Genomic DNA, 12,174 nt, shown 5'->3' with positions numbered 1-12,174 from the left:
ACAACACTCGTTCATGATCCAAGCCGACACCGTGCGATGGCTGCGTCAGGTTATAATCAGGCTGATACCGTGCAGTCTCAACTCAGCTTTAGTTGCTCTGTTTCAACAACGTTTCAAAAAACATGCACGCAGGCCGAAATTCAACCGAGCAGTTGTGTCAGGGGACGCACAGACTGACACCAACAGTGAGGAAGAGAATATATAGACAGTACCTGTAATTTGTGAAGTTAAGAGTGGAGAAAACTCTGCTAGCTGCCAGGCTAATTCATGCAGTGTAAAAGTGTTAGCGCTAATAACAGGTGACGAGCAGAACTGGGTGAAATGCTCAGATGATTTCTTCTTCTTCTCAAATCAAATCATATCAAGGCAGACTTTGTGATATCTGCAAATATCGTTTGGTTGTCCAAAGATTCGATATGATGTCACATACGGTGATGAATCTGCTGAGTTACAACTGGACTTAAGATGTTTTCATATCTCACTTTGTGTGGACGAGAGGTCAAAACGTAGAGGAGAATATCTGTTTTCATAAATGTCTGTAAAGGTGTGAACAGAGCCTGAGTGTGTGTGTGTGTGTGAGAGTGTGTGTGATGTCAGAGAGAATAAACCTGACTGACTGTGTGTTGTTGCTCGTTGAGGCTCGTCTTCGCTGCAGTTTGTGGAACCAGCAGGAGAATCTGAAGGTGAGACGACTGGAGGCCGAGGAGAGTTTACTGGGACTGAAGCACAGACTGGACCAGCTGGACTCGCTGCTCACACACACACCATGACACACACACACACACACACACACACACACACACGAGTCATGTTAGAGACTGTACAGATACGAAACATCCAGGTTTGTTTATGAGGAAAAACTCATGAAACACATCTGAAACTTGTGCTTTGCATCGACACGCTGAGCTGTGAAGTCCATCAGCCAACTCTCTGAGGTCAAGACTGAACTTTCAGTCTCAACTTTATGCTTCCTGAATTGTTGCTACAGTCAATCAGAGCGCCGACATTACATCACAGAGGGTTAGGGTTAACCTGAACTCCTCGTCACTGAAGACGTTTCTCTGCTGAAACACTGAAGATAAATTTCACCTGTGTGTGTGTGTGTGTGTGTGAAGTTTGTTTGTTGCTCATTACTTCAGTGACTGATGGACAAACACTCAGACCACAGGGGGCAGTAACGAGTCTGTTCAGGCTTCATGCAGCAGAATGAAGAACTCAGTATTGAGACGTGTGTCACACTGTGTGCACACGCCACTTTATTTTACAGTGTTGAAATATCTTATTTATTGTTGATGTTTACAGTGACATTAATGAACATCAGCGTCTTTGTGGCCTTTAACACTTGGATTTATTTACTGTTTGTGTTTAACTGTTTGTTGTTTTTGTTTGTTGTCACTGTAATGTTGTTACTCTGTCTGACATCATACTGTCTGTATGACATCAAACGATATGATGTGTCTGATTGTCTGAAAGCCAGTCGACCTCTCAGGTCCTGAGGAAATGAGCATGATGAACTCTGCAGACGTTTGGTTTCAGACTGAGCAGCTGATCAGAGACTTTACAGACGTCTCTCAGTTTATGAAAACTTCAGCTTCTCATCAGACCCTCCCTCATCAGATCTTTCCTCCCTCATCAGATCTTTCCTCCCTCATCAGATCTTTTCTCTGACAACCATCATGTCTGATATTAAAAACTGTTTAACTGTCTGGTTTAATAGATTTTGATCTTTTCAAATATATTTTTCAGCCTCACTGAGGAGTAAAAACAAAAGGTTTCATCCCAGATTCTCAACAATGAGTGAAAACTGTGACATTAACCTGTGAGATGAGCGACAGGTCGGACTGATGTAATAAATATACAGAGTGTTATTATTATTATCACAGGTTTCATGTAATGTACCAGAGAAAAGTCTTCAGTGATGAAGATGAACGCTTCATTTCACACCTGTGTTACAGCAGGTCTCTGTGGGCTGAGGCAAAGCGCTGATGCTGCGTTCAAGTCAAATGGGACAAATGGTGGCGGGTCAGAGAGGTGACGACGACAGCAGAGTTAAAAACACAGAACTTTATATTTGGGTTTAAACGTCAGGCTGCTTGTGTCAGATGTTGGATGCTGAAGTGGACTCTAATAATTACAGTCACTCCCATGTGACATGAACGCAGCATTAACATCACTGTTTGTGACTGTAACTGAATATTTCTGACGTCTGTGAACGCAACAGCACTGAGCTGAAGCTTGTGGTGCCTTCATGAACACAAAACAGATTTTGTAATATTGGCTGTATGAATATGAATATGAATGTATGAAGATGATATTAAAGACTTCCTGTTGAACGAAACAAACACACCTGCTGTTCCTGTGCTCTCAGCCCTCAGTCCTGTCTGTCAGGAAGCAGCAGCTCTGCTCTCAGTGCATCTCACAGTCAGACTCTCAGGTGTTACAGGTGTGCTGCTGCTGCGTCACCTCTCTGTCGTCACAGTGACTGTCGCTAGGCAACTGAGCACCTCGGAGCTGCAGCAGCTGCTGTCAACCTGCTGGAGGAGAGGCTGACAGACAGACAGACAGACAGACAGGTGAGTGTCTTCAGAGAGGACAGTTGGTCTGAGACAAACAGCAGTCGGCAGGTAAACTCACCTGCAGGTCTCCATGACAACAGGCGTCCAGCAGTTTGAGGCAGAGAGATGTTTGATTCATCAGCTTCTGTCTCACTGAGTCACTGAGCTCAGAGTCTGAGGACACGTCAACCAGCAACTTCAACAGGCAACGCAGCAACACCCCAACTCGACACTCCATCCTGAGAGACAGACACAGAGTTAGAAACAGCAGCAGTTCCTGTGTTCGGCCTGCAGAGGTCAGACTTGAGTTTCTGTTTTTAATCTCCACAGATTTAAAAACACCTCCTGTGGAGCATGTGTGACTTTACTTTGAAAGGACAGACACAGGAAGTGTCCACGCTCAGCAGTCAGACAGCAGTCAGGTTAATCTCCAGGGCTGGTACCTGCGGTTATTCCACAGGCTAGTTAATAACATGTCGGGCAGGAAATCCAAAGTGTGGGATCATTTTGAGAAGGTGAAGGACGAACCCAAGGTGATATGTAAACTCATCTTCATTGGTCGACTACAAACATGACGTATCATGTGAAACATGGAAGTAGCTACATGCCCATTAGCCCACAGCGTCATTAACAGGCGGCTCGCTCAGTGTGTGACGTGCACTTGGAGATAAAATATAGGCCTATATTAATGAAGGTTCATTAGTACGGTTTGTATTTCTCTGTAATGTAGCACAGTGTTAACAATGTTACTGATACTATTCTTTCTCACACCTTCAACTCAAACCACCAAAATATATCATTTCATCATTACATTCATATCAGAAACATGCAGGAGACTAGTCCACTGATGGACCCTGATGAGGACTGTTGGTCCACTGATGGACCCTGATGAGGACCGTTGGTCCACTGATGGACCCTGATGAGGACCGATGGTCCACTGATGGACCCTGATGAGGACCGATGGTCCACTGATGGACCCTGATGAGGACCGTTGGTCCACTGATGGACCCTGATGAGGACCGATGGTCCACTGATGGACCCTGATGAGGACCGATGGTCCACTGATGGACCCTGATGAGGACCGTCGGTCCACTGATGGACCCTGATGAGGACCGATGGTCCACTGATGGACCCTGATGAGGACCGATGGTCCACTGATGGACCCTGATGAGGACCGTCGGTCCACTGATGGACCCTGATGAGGACTGATGGTCCACTGATGGACCCTGATGAGGACTGTTGGTCCACTGATGGACCCTGATGAGGACCGTCGGTCCACTGATGGACCCTGATGAGGACTGCTGGTCCACTGATGGACCCTGATGAGGACTGTTGGTCCACTGATGGACCCTGATGAGGACTGTTGGTCCACTGATGGACCCTGAAGAGGACTGATGGTCCACTGATGGACCCTGATGAGGACTGATGGTCCACTAGGAACAGTCTCAGTCGGGGGGGGGCAGCCATAGTTTTTAGTTGCGCCACATTCACGGGGACGGGCTGAATTTGTATTAAGTGTCCTGGAGGAGCTGATCTTTCGGGGACAGACTGTTTGCTGGTGGATTTATGGAGCGGAGGATGAAGTGGTTGGAGGCTAAAACTACAAATGACAGACTTTTTGTCTCATGACGAGGGCTGGAGAGCTCACGACCATCAGGACTGTGACTCATCATCTCCAAAAGAGTGCCAGTGATCAACACGCCGTCACCTCTGCAGTGTGGTTGTGTTTTTCTTTACGTAGGTGGAGTCACTGAGAGGACCCTGCAGTTTATTCTGACATCACGTTGGTGACATTCTGATGTAAACAAAGCAAGCCAATGATGTCACTGAGGGTCCTCACAGATACACGTGTGTGTGTGTGTGTTCTGACCGTGGCCATGCTGCTCTGATGGTTTTCTCCAGGACCTCCAGGATCTTGAGTCGACTCGTCTCCTCAGGTGGGTCTCTGACCTCCAGGTATCCCAGCACCACCCGCTCCAGCCGCCGCAGGTGTCTGCACACCGCCACGCCCATCCTGACCCCACACAACGAAACAAACACACCCTGAGACTCTGCTGCAACACAGCTGACTCCACCCGCCTGCTGCCTCCAGGAGTGCACGTCAAACGCTCCTACCTGTCGATGTACGGAGGGAGAGCGGCGGCGTAGACGTGTCGCAGCGCCACCTTGTGCTCCGCCTCCATGTGAGTCAGGACCAGACGCAGCACATCGTCATGACGACAGGGCTTCCTGCAGGAGGAGGAGGGGGCAAGAGACGAGGGGGGCTTCTCCAAAACCAACAACAGGTCCAACAAACAGGACAGGACAGACTGCAGAGACAGGGAGACAGACAGGTACAGACAGACAGACAGACAGGTACAGACAGACAGACAGGTACAGACAGACAGACAGACAGGTACAGACAGACAGGTACAGACAGACAGACAGACAGACAGACAGGTACAGACAGACAGACAGATGGTTCCTTATATGAAGCTGATAAATTTCCATGTTGGTGAAGTGAAGAAATATCAAACCTGTCTGAGGTCGATTTGTGAACTCAACATGTCTCCAGCTGTAAGTTGATATACTGTGTGTGTGTGTGTGTGTGTGTGTGTGTGTGTGTGTGTGTGTGTGTGTGTGCATGTGTGCGTGTTACCTGGATGACAGCAGCCTCTGTAGTGTACAGGTGTTTGAATAAGGCCTGGTAGAGAACTTCTGCTCTGTTGAACTGACGCAGGTCTGCAGCAGGCTGAACACATCATCATCATCATCATCATCATCAACAAATGCATTACAATCACGTAAATGAAAACACTAAGAATAAAACAAAGTGACAGAGCTGATTCCTGTTCAGTGTCAGAAACGTGTGTGTGTGTTTTTTTTTTTTTTGTTGTTGTTTTTTCTTTATTAACGAGTCTTCAATCAAAACAAGTATACAGTACAGTAGCCAGGGGGTGGGCTATTACATAAATACAGAGAATAAAGTGCACAAATTATATGTTCTCATCGCTTTCTTGTTATTAGAGTCACAAATGCTTTGCAGGTACTGTTCCATTTCCTTTTGGAACACCACAAAACAGGGTTTGGAATGACTAAATTTAGCTCTGTGTATGTGATATTTTCCTAATAATATTAACAAATTTATAATATACAGTTCATTCTGTTTCATACTCTTGACATCATAGATTCCAAAAAAAATATTCTTACAAAATAAAGAGAAATCTGGGACAAGCTTCAATGAGATGTACCATGTTACTTCTTTCCAGAAGGTGGCAGTAAAGTGACAATGCCAAAACAGGTGAAACACAGTTTCAGGTTCAGAGTCACAGAAAGAACAGTTCACACATAAATCCTTCTTAAATTTTGTTTGGCAGGGTAGTATCTATGGATTATCTTGTAGGATATTTCTCTCACTTTATTTGTAATTAAGTATTTGTAGGGGAGATTCCATATCTGGGTCCAGTTCAGATCATTAACAATATTAGACCAGTATTGCATGACATATGGGGTAGAGGTGTTATCAGATTGAAACAGTGATCTAATAAGATAATTCCTTTTTTTAGGTGTAACGGAGAAACACATATGCCCCACTGTCGTTAAAATTGGGTCTAAAGGAGGACAAACTGGATTTCCAGCACCTCTTAACAGAGTTAGGATACCAGAGGGAACAGCATTCATTACAATTACAAAGTCTTTTGGGGTAACAGGAATACCATATTTTATGAGAAATTCTGTATAATTTAGCAAATTCCCATTATCGTTGAGCAGTTGGGTGACTGTGTGTGTGTGTGTGTGTGTGTGTGTGTGTGTGTTCTCACCGTGTTGAGCACGATGTGGTGCAGACAGCGAACTCCCAGCATGCAGTTCTCTGGTCTGTAGTGGTCATTGAGGAGGAGTGAGGGGGGGAGGAGGTGGGACAGGTGAGGGGACACAGAGGGACGAGTCACCTGACACACACACACACACACACACACACACGCATTCAGGTTTCAGTCAGGTTGAAGTTTAAACAGGAACATAAAGAAAAGAATCAAGTACTTTAAACTTGTAACAGAGTAAAAGTACTCAGTTACATTTCAGTACTGCAGATTGTCGACTTCTGAGGGCCTGTGTCCACAGTGTCTTATTCAGCTGTTCCTAATGAGCAGTGTGTGTGTGTGGGCAGCTCAGACAGGAAGTGCTGCATCCAGTGCTTTGAACTTTACTGAATCTTTGATGACATCACAGCTGAACAAAGGTCAAACTGACCTGCAGGAGCGTCCACGCAAACACCAACTTCACTGCTTCACAGCGCTGCCACGACTCCCTGAAACACACACACACACACACACAGACTGTAAACAGGAAGTGAGGACGGCGTCTCCAGGAGGACAAACAGAAATTCAAACGTTGTGATGTCAGATTCTAACTTTGTCAGCTGAGGCTGCAGGACGTCCAGGACTCCTCCCAGAATTCCTCTGCTCCTCCCTCCCTCCTCCTCCTCCTGACTCCTGTCCCCCATCAGGAGGTGGGCCGAGTCTCTCCAGCCCCCTGCCCTCAGCAGCGCCTCCTGCAGGCTCTGAGCCGCCGCTCTGGAGGAGGAGCTGGTCCACGGCTGAACCTGAACACACACACACACACACACACACACACACACACACACACACACTGACTTCCTGCTTGTTGACTTTTACATCAGTATAAAAATGACTAGAAACCAACTTGTGTCTGAAACGTAAGAAAAGACTCGACACACGAGTCACTGGATCACCTGACTCGTAGCAGAGACCCTGAACGTGTCACACACACCTGTACTGTTTTCCCGTCAGACTCACCTGGAAATGAGTGACAGAGAACACACAGATGGGCGGGGCCACAGCCAGCAGCACACCAGTCTGACTGCTGTTTCCCAGAGTTCCCAGCAGCGCTGTGAGGGCGGAGCATACTGCTCCAGCTCTGCTTGGGACGCTCTGATAGGCTGCGGCCAGCAGAGAGCCGCAGTCGTCCTCACAGAGCGGCAGAGCTGCACAGCCAATCAGAGCACGGACCAGAGAGCTGTACACCACCTGAAGCTCCGCCCACCCATCATCCTGACTGGCTGAGAACAGCCAATGGGGATCTGCTGCTTGGAAGAAACGCTCAACACGACCAATCAGGGAGCTCGTTTCAGAGTCGGAGGACGAACCAATCAGCTTCTCCTGCAGCCGAGAGAGGAGCTCTGTGATTGGAGGAAGGGAGGGAGAAGGGAGGGGCTTCTCTGAGGGGGAGGAGGAGGTGAGATGAAGGTCATGAAGTAAAGATGAAAGCTCCATACTGAAGGAGGAGGAGAGGAGGAAGATGATGGGAGGAGAGGAGGAAGATGATGGGAGAGAGGAGGAGGATGATGGGAGGAGAGGAGGAAGATGATGGGAGGAGAGGAGGAAGATGATGGGAGGAGAGGAGGAAGATGATGAGGAGAGGAGGAAGATGATGAGGAGAGGAGGAGGATGATGAGGAGAGGAGGAAGATGATGGCAGGAGAGGAGGAGGAAGATGGGAGGAGAGGAGGAGGATGATGGGAGGAGAGGAGGAGGAAGATGGGAGGAGAGGAGGAGGAAGATGGGAGGAGAGGAGGAGGATGGGAGGAGAGGAGGAAGATGATGGGAGGAGAGGAGGAGGAAGATGGGAGGAGAGGAGGAGGATGGGAGGAGAGGAGGAAGATGATGGCAGGAGAGGAGGAGGGTGATGGGAGGAGAGGAGGAGGATGATGGGAGGAGAGGAGGAGGAAGATGGGAGGAGAGGAGGAGGAAGATGGGAGGAGAGGATGAGGATGATGGGAGAGGAGGAGGAAGATGGGAGGAGAGGAGGAGGATGGGAGGAGAGGAGGAGGATGGGAGGAGAGGAAGATGATGGCAGGAGAGGAGGAGGATGATGGGAGGAGAGGAGGATGATGGGAGGAGAGGAGGAGGAAGATGGGAGGAGAGGAGGAGGATGATGGCAGGAGAGGAGGAGGATGATGGGAGGAGAGGAGGAGGATGATGGGAGGAGAGGAGGAGGAAGATGGGAGGAGAGGAGGAGGAAGATGGGAGGAGAGGATGAGGATGATGGGAGGAGAGGAGGAGGAAGATGGGAGGAGAGGAGGAGGATGGGAGGAGAGGAGGAAGATGATGGGAGGAGAGGAGGAAGATGATGGGAGGAGAGGAGGAGGATGATGATGGGAGGGTGGAGTGTTGGTGGTTGTTGGGTGGGAGGAGAGGAGGAGGATGATGGGAGGAGAGGAGGAAGACGATGAGAGAAGAGGAGGAAGACGATGGGAGAAGAGGAGGAGGATGATGGGAGGGAGGAGAGGAGGAGGATGATGGGAGGAGAGGAGGAGGAAGATGATGGGAGGAGAGGAGGAAGATGGGAGGAGAGGAGGAGGAAGATGGGAGGAGAGGATGAGGAAGATGGGAGGAGAGGAGGAGGATGGGAGGAGAGGAGGAGGAAGATGGGAGGAGAGGAGGAGGATGGGAGGAGAGGAGGAGGATGGGAGGAGAGGAGGAGGAGGATGGGAGGAGAGGAGGATGATGGGAGGAGAGGAGGAGGAAGATGGGAGGAGAGGAGGAGGATGGGAGGAGAGGAGGAAGATGATGGCAGGAGAGGAGGAGGATGATGGGAGGAGAGGAGGATGATGGGAGGAGAGGAGGAGGAAGATGGGAGGAGAGGAGGAGGATGATGGGAGGAGAGGAGGAGGAAGATGGGAGGAGAGGAGGAAGATGATGGGAGGAGAGGAGGAGGATGATGGGAGGAGAGGAGGAGGAGGATGATGGGAGGGAGGAGAGGAGGAGGATGATGGGAGGGAGGAGAGGAGGAGGATGATGGGAGGAGAGGAGGAGGAAGATGATGGGAGGAGAGGAGGAAGATGATGGGAGGAGAGGAGGAGGATGATGGGAGGAGAGGAGGAGGATGATGGGAGGAGAGGAGGAGGATGATGGGAGAAGAGGAGGAGGATGATGGGAGAAGAGGAGGAAGACGATGGGAGAAGAGGAGGAGGATGATGGGAGAAGAGGAGGAGGATGATGGGAGGAGAGGAGGAGGAAGATGATGGGAGGAGAGGAGGAAGATGAGGGGAGGAGAGGAGGAGGATGATGGGAGGAGAGGAGGAAGATGGGAGGAGAGGAGGAGGATGATGGGAGGAGAGGAGGAGGATGATGGGAGGAGAGGAGGAGGATGATGAGAGGAGAGGAGGAGGATGATGGGAGGAGAGGAGGAGGATGATGGGAGGAGAGGAGGAAGACGATGGGAGGAGAGGAGGAAGATGATGGGAGGAGAGGAGGAGGATGATGGGAGGAGAGGAGGAGGATGATGGGAGGAGAGGAGGAAGACGATGGGAGGAGAGGAGGAGGATGATGGGAGGAGAGGAGGAGGATGATGGGAGGAGAGGAGGAGGATGATGGGAGGGAGGAGAGGAGGAGGATGATGGGAGGGAGGAGAGGAGGAGGATGATGGGAGGAGAGGAGGAAGACGATGAGAGAAGAGGAGGAAGACGATGGGAGAAGAGGAGGAGGATGATGGGAGAAGAGGAGGAGGATGATGGGAGGAGAGGAGGAGGAAGATGATGGGAGGAGAGGAGGAAGATGATGGGAGGAGAGGAGGAGGATGATGGGAGGAGAGGAGGAAGATGGGAGGAGAGGAGGAGGATGATGGGAGGAGAGGAGGAAGACGATGGGAGGAGAGGAGGAAGACGATGGGAGGAGAGGAGGAGGATGATGGGAGGAGAGGAGGAGGATGATGGGAGGAGAGGAGGAAGACGATGGGAGGAGAGGAGGAGGATGATGGGAGGAGAGGAGGAAGATGGGAGGAGAGGAGGAAGACGCTCATTAAAACAGTCAGACTGAGAACATTTATTAAAAACAACGACATCGGTCAAATGAGTTGTTTTATTGTCAAACTGTGACGTCATGGCTCCTCAGATGACCTTTGACCTCACTGGTTCTAATGGGTTTTCCTGACATGGATCCTGAACCAGCGGCTCAGCTGCTCCAGGTTTCTCCTCAGTGTGGTCCACACACTTGAATATATTCAGCATCACACTGAGCTCGGGTCACCTTCTACGGCCTTCTGTGATGAAGCTGTGTTAAACTGTAAATCTCGTGTGAATCCTGAGAGACGTGCTCACACACAGTCGCAGTGCACTGACGTCAGAATGAGCCTGGGACACGCTCAGTTTGAGAGTTAGCTTCTGAGCTAACGGAGCTAACGGTCTAAACTAACGTTAGCTTCGGACACTCCGAGACAATATCACAAAACAAACAAACCTCAGTACACACATAACAAACAAACAAATAAGCGTGACTCGTTTTCCAGGCTGTAAACAACAATACTGGTTGTTTAAACGGACCGTTAGCTTCAATGTTTGTTTGTTTGTTTGTTTGTGTAAACATTTTAAATTCATTCACTCACCGAGCAGCTGATGTTTCTTCCATCGACAACAAACAACAGATTTTACTTCATGAACATCTTCCCTTCGTCACATTCGCGGCAAACACACTGAAACTTCCGGAAGTTTTACCGAGCGGAAGTGTGTGTTCGCTTTAATACCTCCGACCGGTATCAGCTCCATGTGAAAGGTTCCGCTCCCGGAAATGTTTTTTTTTAAATATTGAGCAAACATAAGTATATTAATATTATACACACACACAGAGAAGTAACCATACTTCTTTTTCGGGAAAATAAAATCAATTATTTATTGTTAGTTAATGTCACTTTCTTTTATTGCTCTGTGTCACTTAAAGGGAGCTGACAATAATTATCAGTGTTAAAGGGTGAGTGTAATGAACTAAAGCTTCAGCCTTTACCTGTTGGCCCTGTTTTTGTTTTTAATGCTAAAAACAAATTCAACATAATGTTTATTTTCTGTCTATCTATCGTTGTATTTGAGTTTTATAAGTTGGAAATGACATAATAATAAACTAAAACAAAAATTATCTAAAACTAATTGTGCAAAAGAAATCTGTCTCTGCTTTATTACTTTCAAAACACAAAAAATGTTTATTTATGTCTGTTACTGAGTTGTTGGCCCGGTTTTCTTCTGATATAAAGTTGAACTTTCACCCCAAATATTCTGGTTTACACAGAGTGATGAAATAAGAACAATAATATTTAATATCGTGTCTAAATCTCTCTCTCTTTTTTTTGCTCACTATATTTGATGCATGAAACCTCTTTAACCCTATTATTAGACAGAATTCATCTCCCAGCTAGCCAAACTTTCTGCTTTTTTCTCAACTGTTGAGGATGATGAACCACCAGAACTGAATTTGTTCTTGTACTTGAATACTGTAATGTAATGTAATGTAATGTAATGTACTTAGTTACATTCGGCTCCCTAAACATAAACATCTCATTCTGAGGAAACTAGAACACAACCATTCAGAGTTTAAAATGATTAAAGAAAACACAACCATTAGATTTGATTCACTTTAAATCGACACACTGGAGCTTAAAGTTTAACTAAATGAAAATAAATTAAAGCATAAATTAAAAAAGGAGTCAACTCTGTGGTCATATTGAGACAGTGGCACAGAGAAAATAGTTCATTCTTTAAGGTGCCCGGTGACTCAGTGGGTAGAGCGGCGTCCAATGAAAAAAGGTGAAGTCATCACCACAGAGGTCACAGATTCAATTCCAACCTGCAGCCC

General features: G+C 47.8%; 2 protein-coding genes across 4 annotated transcripts in view; one reads left to right on the top strand and one right to left on the bottom strand.

Annotated features, from left to right (window-relative positions):
• Window positions 1-2,340, top strand: part of cntrl (centriolin) — a 58,998-nt gene extending 56,658 nt beyond the window's left edge. For all 3 annotated transcript variants that reach the window (XM_049579684.1, XM_049579685.1, XM_049579682.1), the window contains exon 40: window positions 639-2,340. In XM_049579684.1, the coding sequence (XP_049435641.1) occupies window positions 639-770 (132 nt within the window). In that variant the 3' untranslated portion in view covers window positions 771-2,340. The remainder of the gene's footprint in view (window positions 1-638) is intronic.
• Window positions 618-11,045, bottom strand: tti2 (TELO2 interacting protein 2). The gene is made up of 11 exons (XM_049579768.1): window positions 10,937-11,045; window positions 7,352-7,829; window positions 6,947-7,137; window positions 6,786-6,843; window positions 6,356-6,484; window positions 5,194-5,286; window positions 4,671-4,864; window positions 4,426-4,569; window positions 2,635-2,794; window positions 2,348-2,546; window positions 618-749 (listed from the first exon to the last, which is right to left on the bottom strand). The coding sequence occupies exons 1-10, from the start codon at window positions 10,957-10,959 to the stop codon at window positions 2,460-2,462; spliced, it is 1,557 nt and encodes a 518-aa protein (XP_049435725.1). The 5' UTR covers window positions 10,960-11,045; the 3' UTR covers window positions 618-749; window positions 2,348-2,459.
• Window positions 11,046-12,174: the final 1,129 nt, after the last annotated feature.

The sequence above is a fragment of the Epinephelus fuscoguttatus genome, linkage group LG6, assembly GCF_011397635.1.
Source record: "Epinephelus fuscoguttatus linkage group LG6, E.fuscoguttatus.final_Chr_v1".
Classification (NCBI taxonomy): domain Eukaryota; kingdom Metazoa; phylum Chordata; class Actinopteri; order Perciformes; family Serranidae; genus Epinephelus; species Epinephelus fuscoguttatus.
The sequence above is the reverse complement of the archived record's forward strand: the minus strand, read 5'-3'. Positions and strand labels throughout refer to the sequence as shown.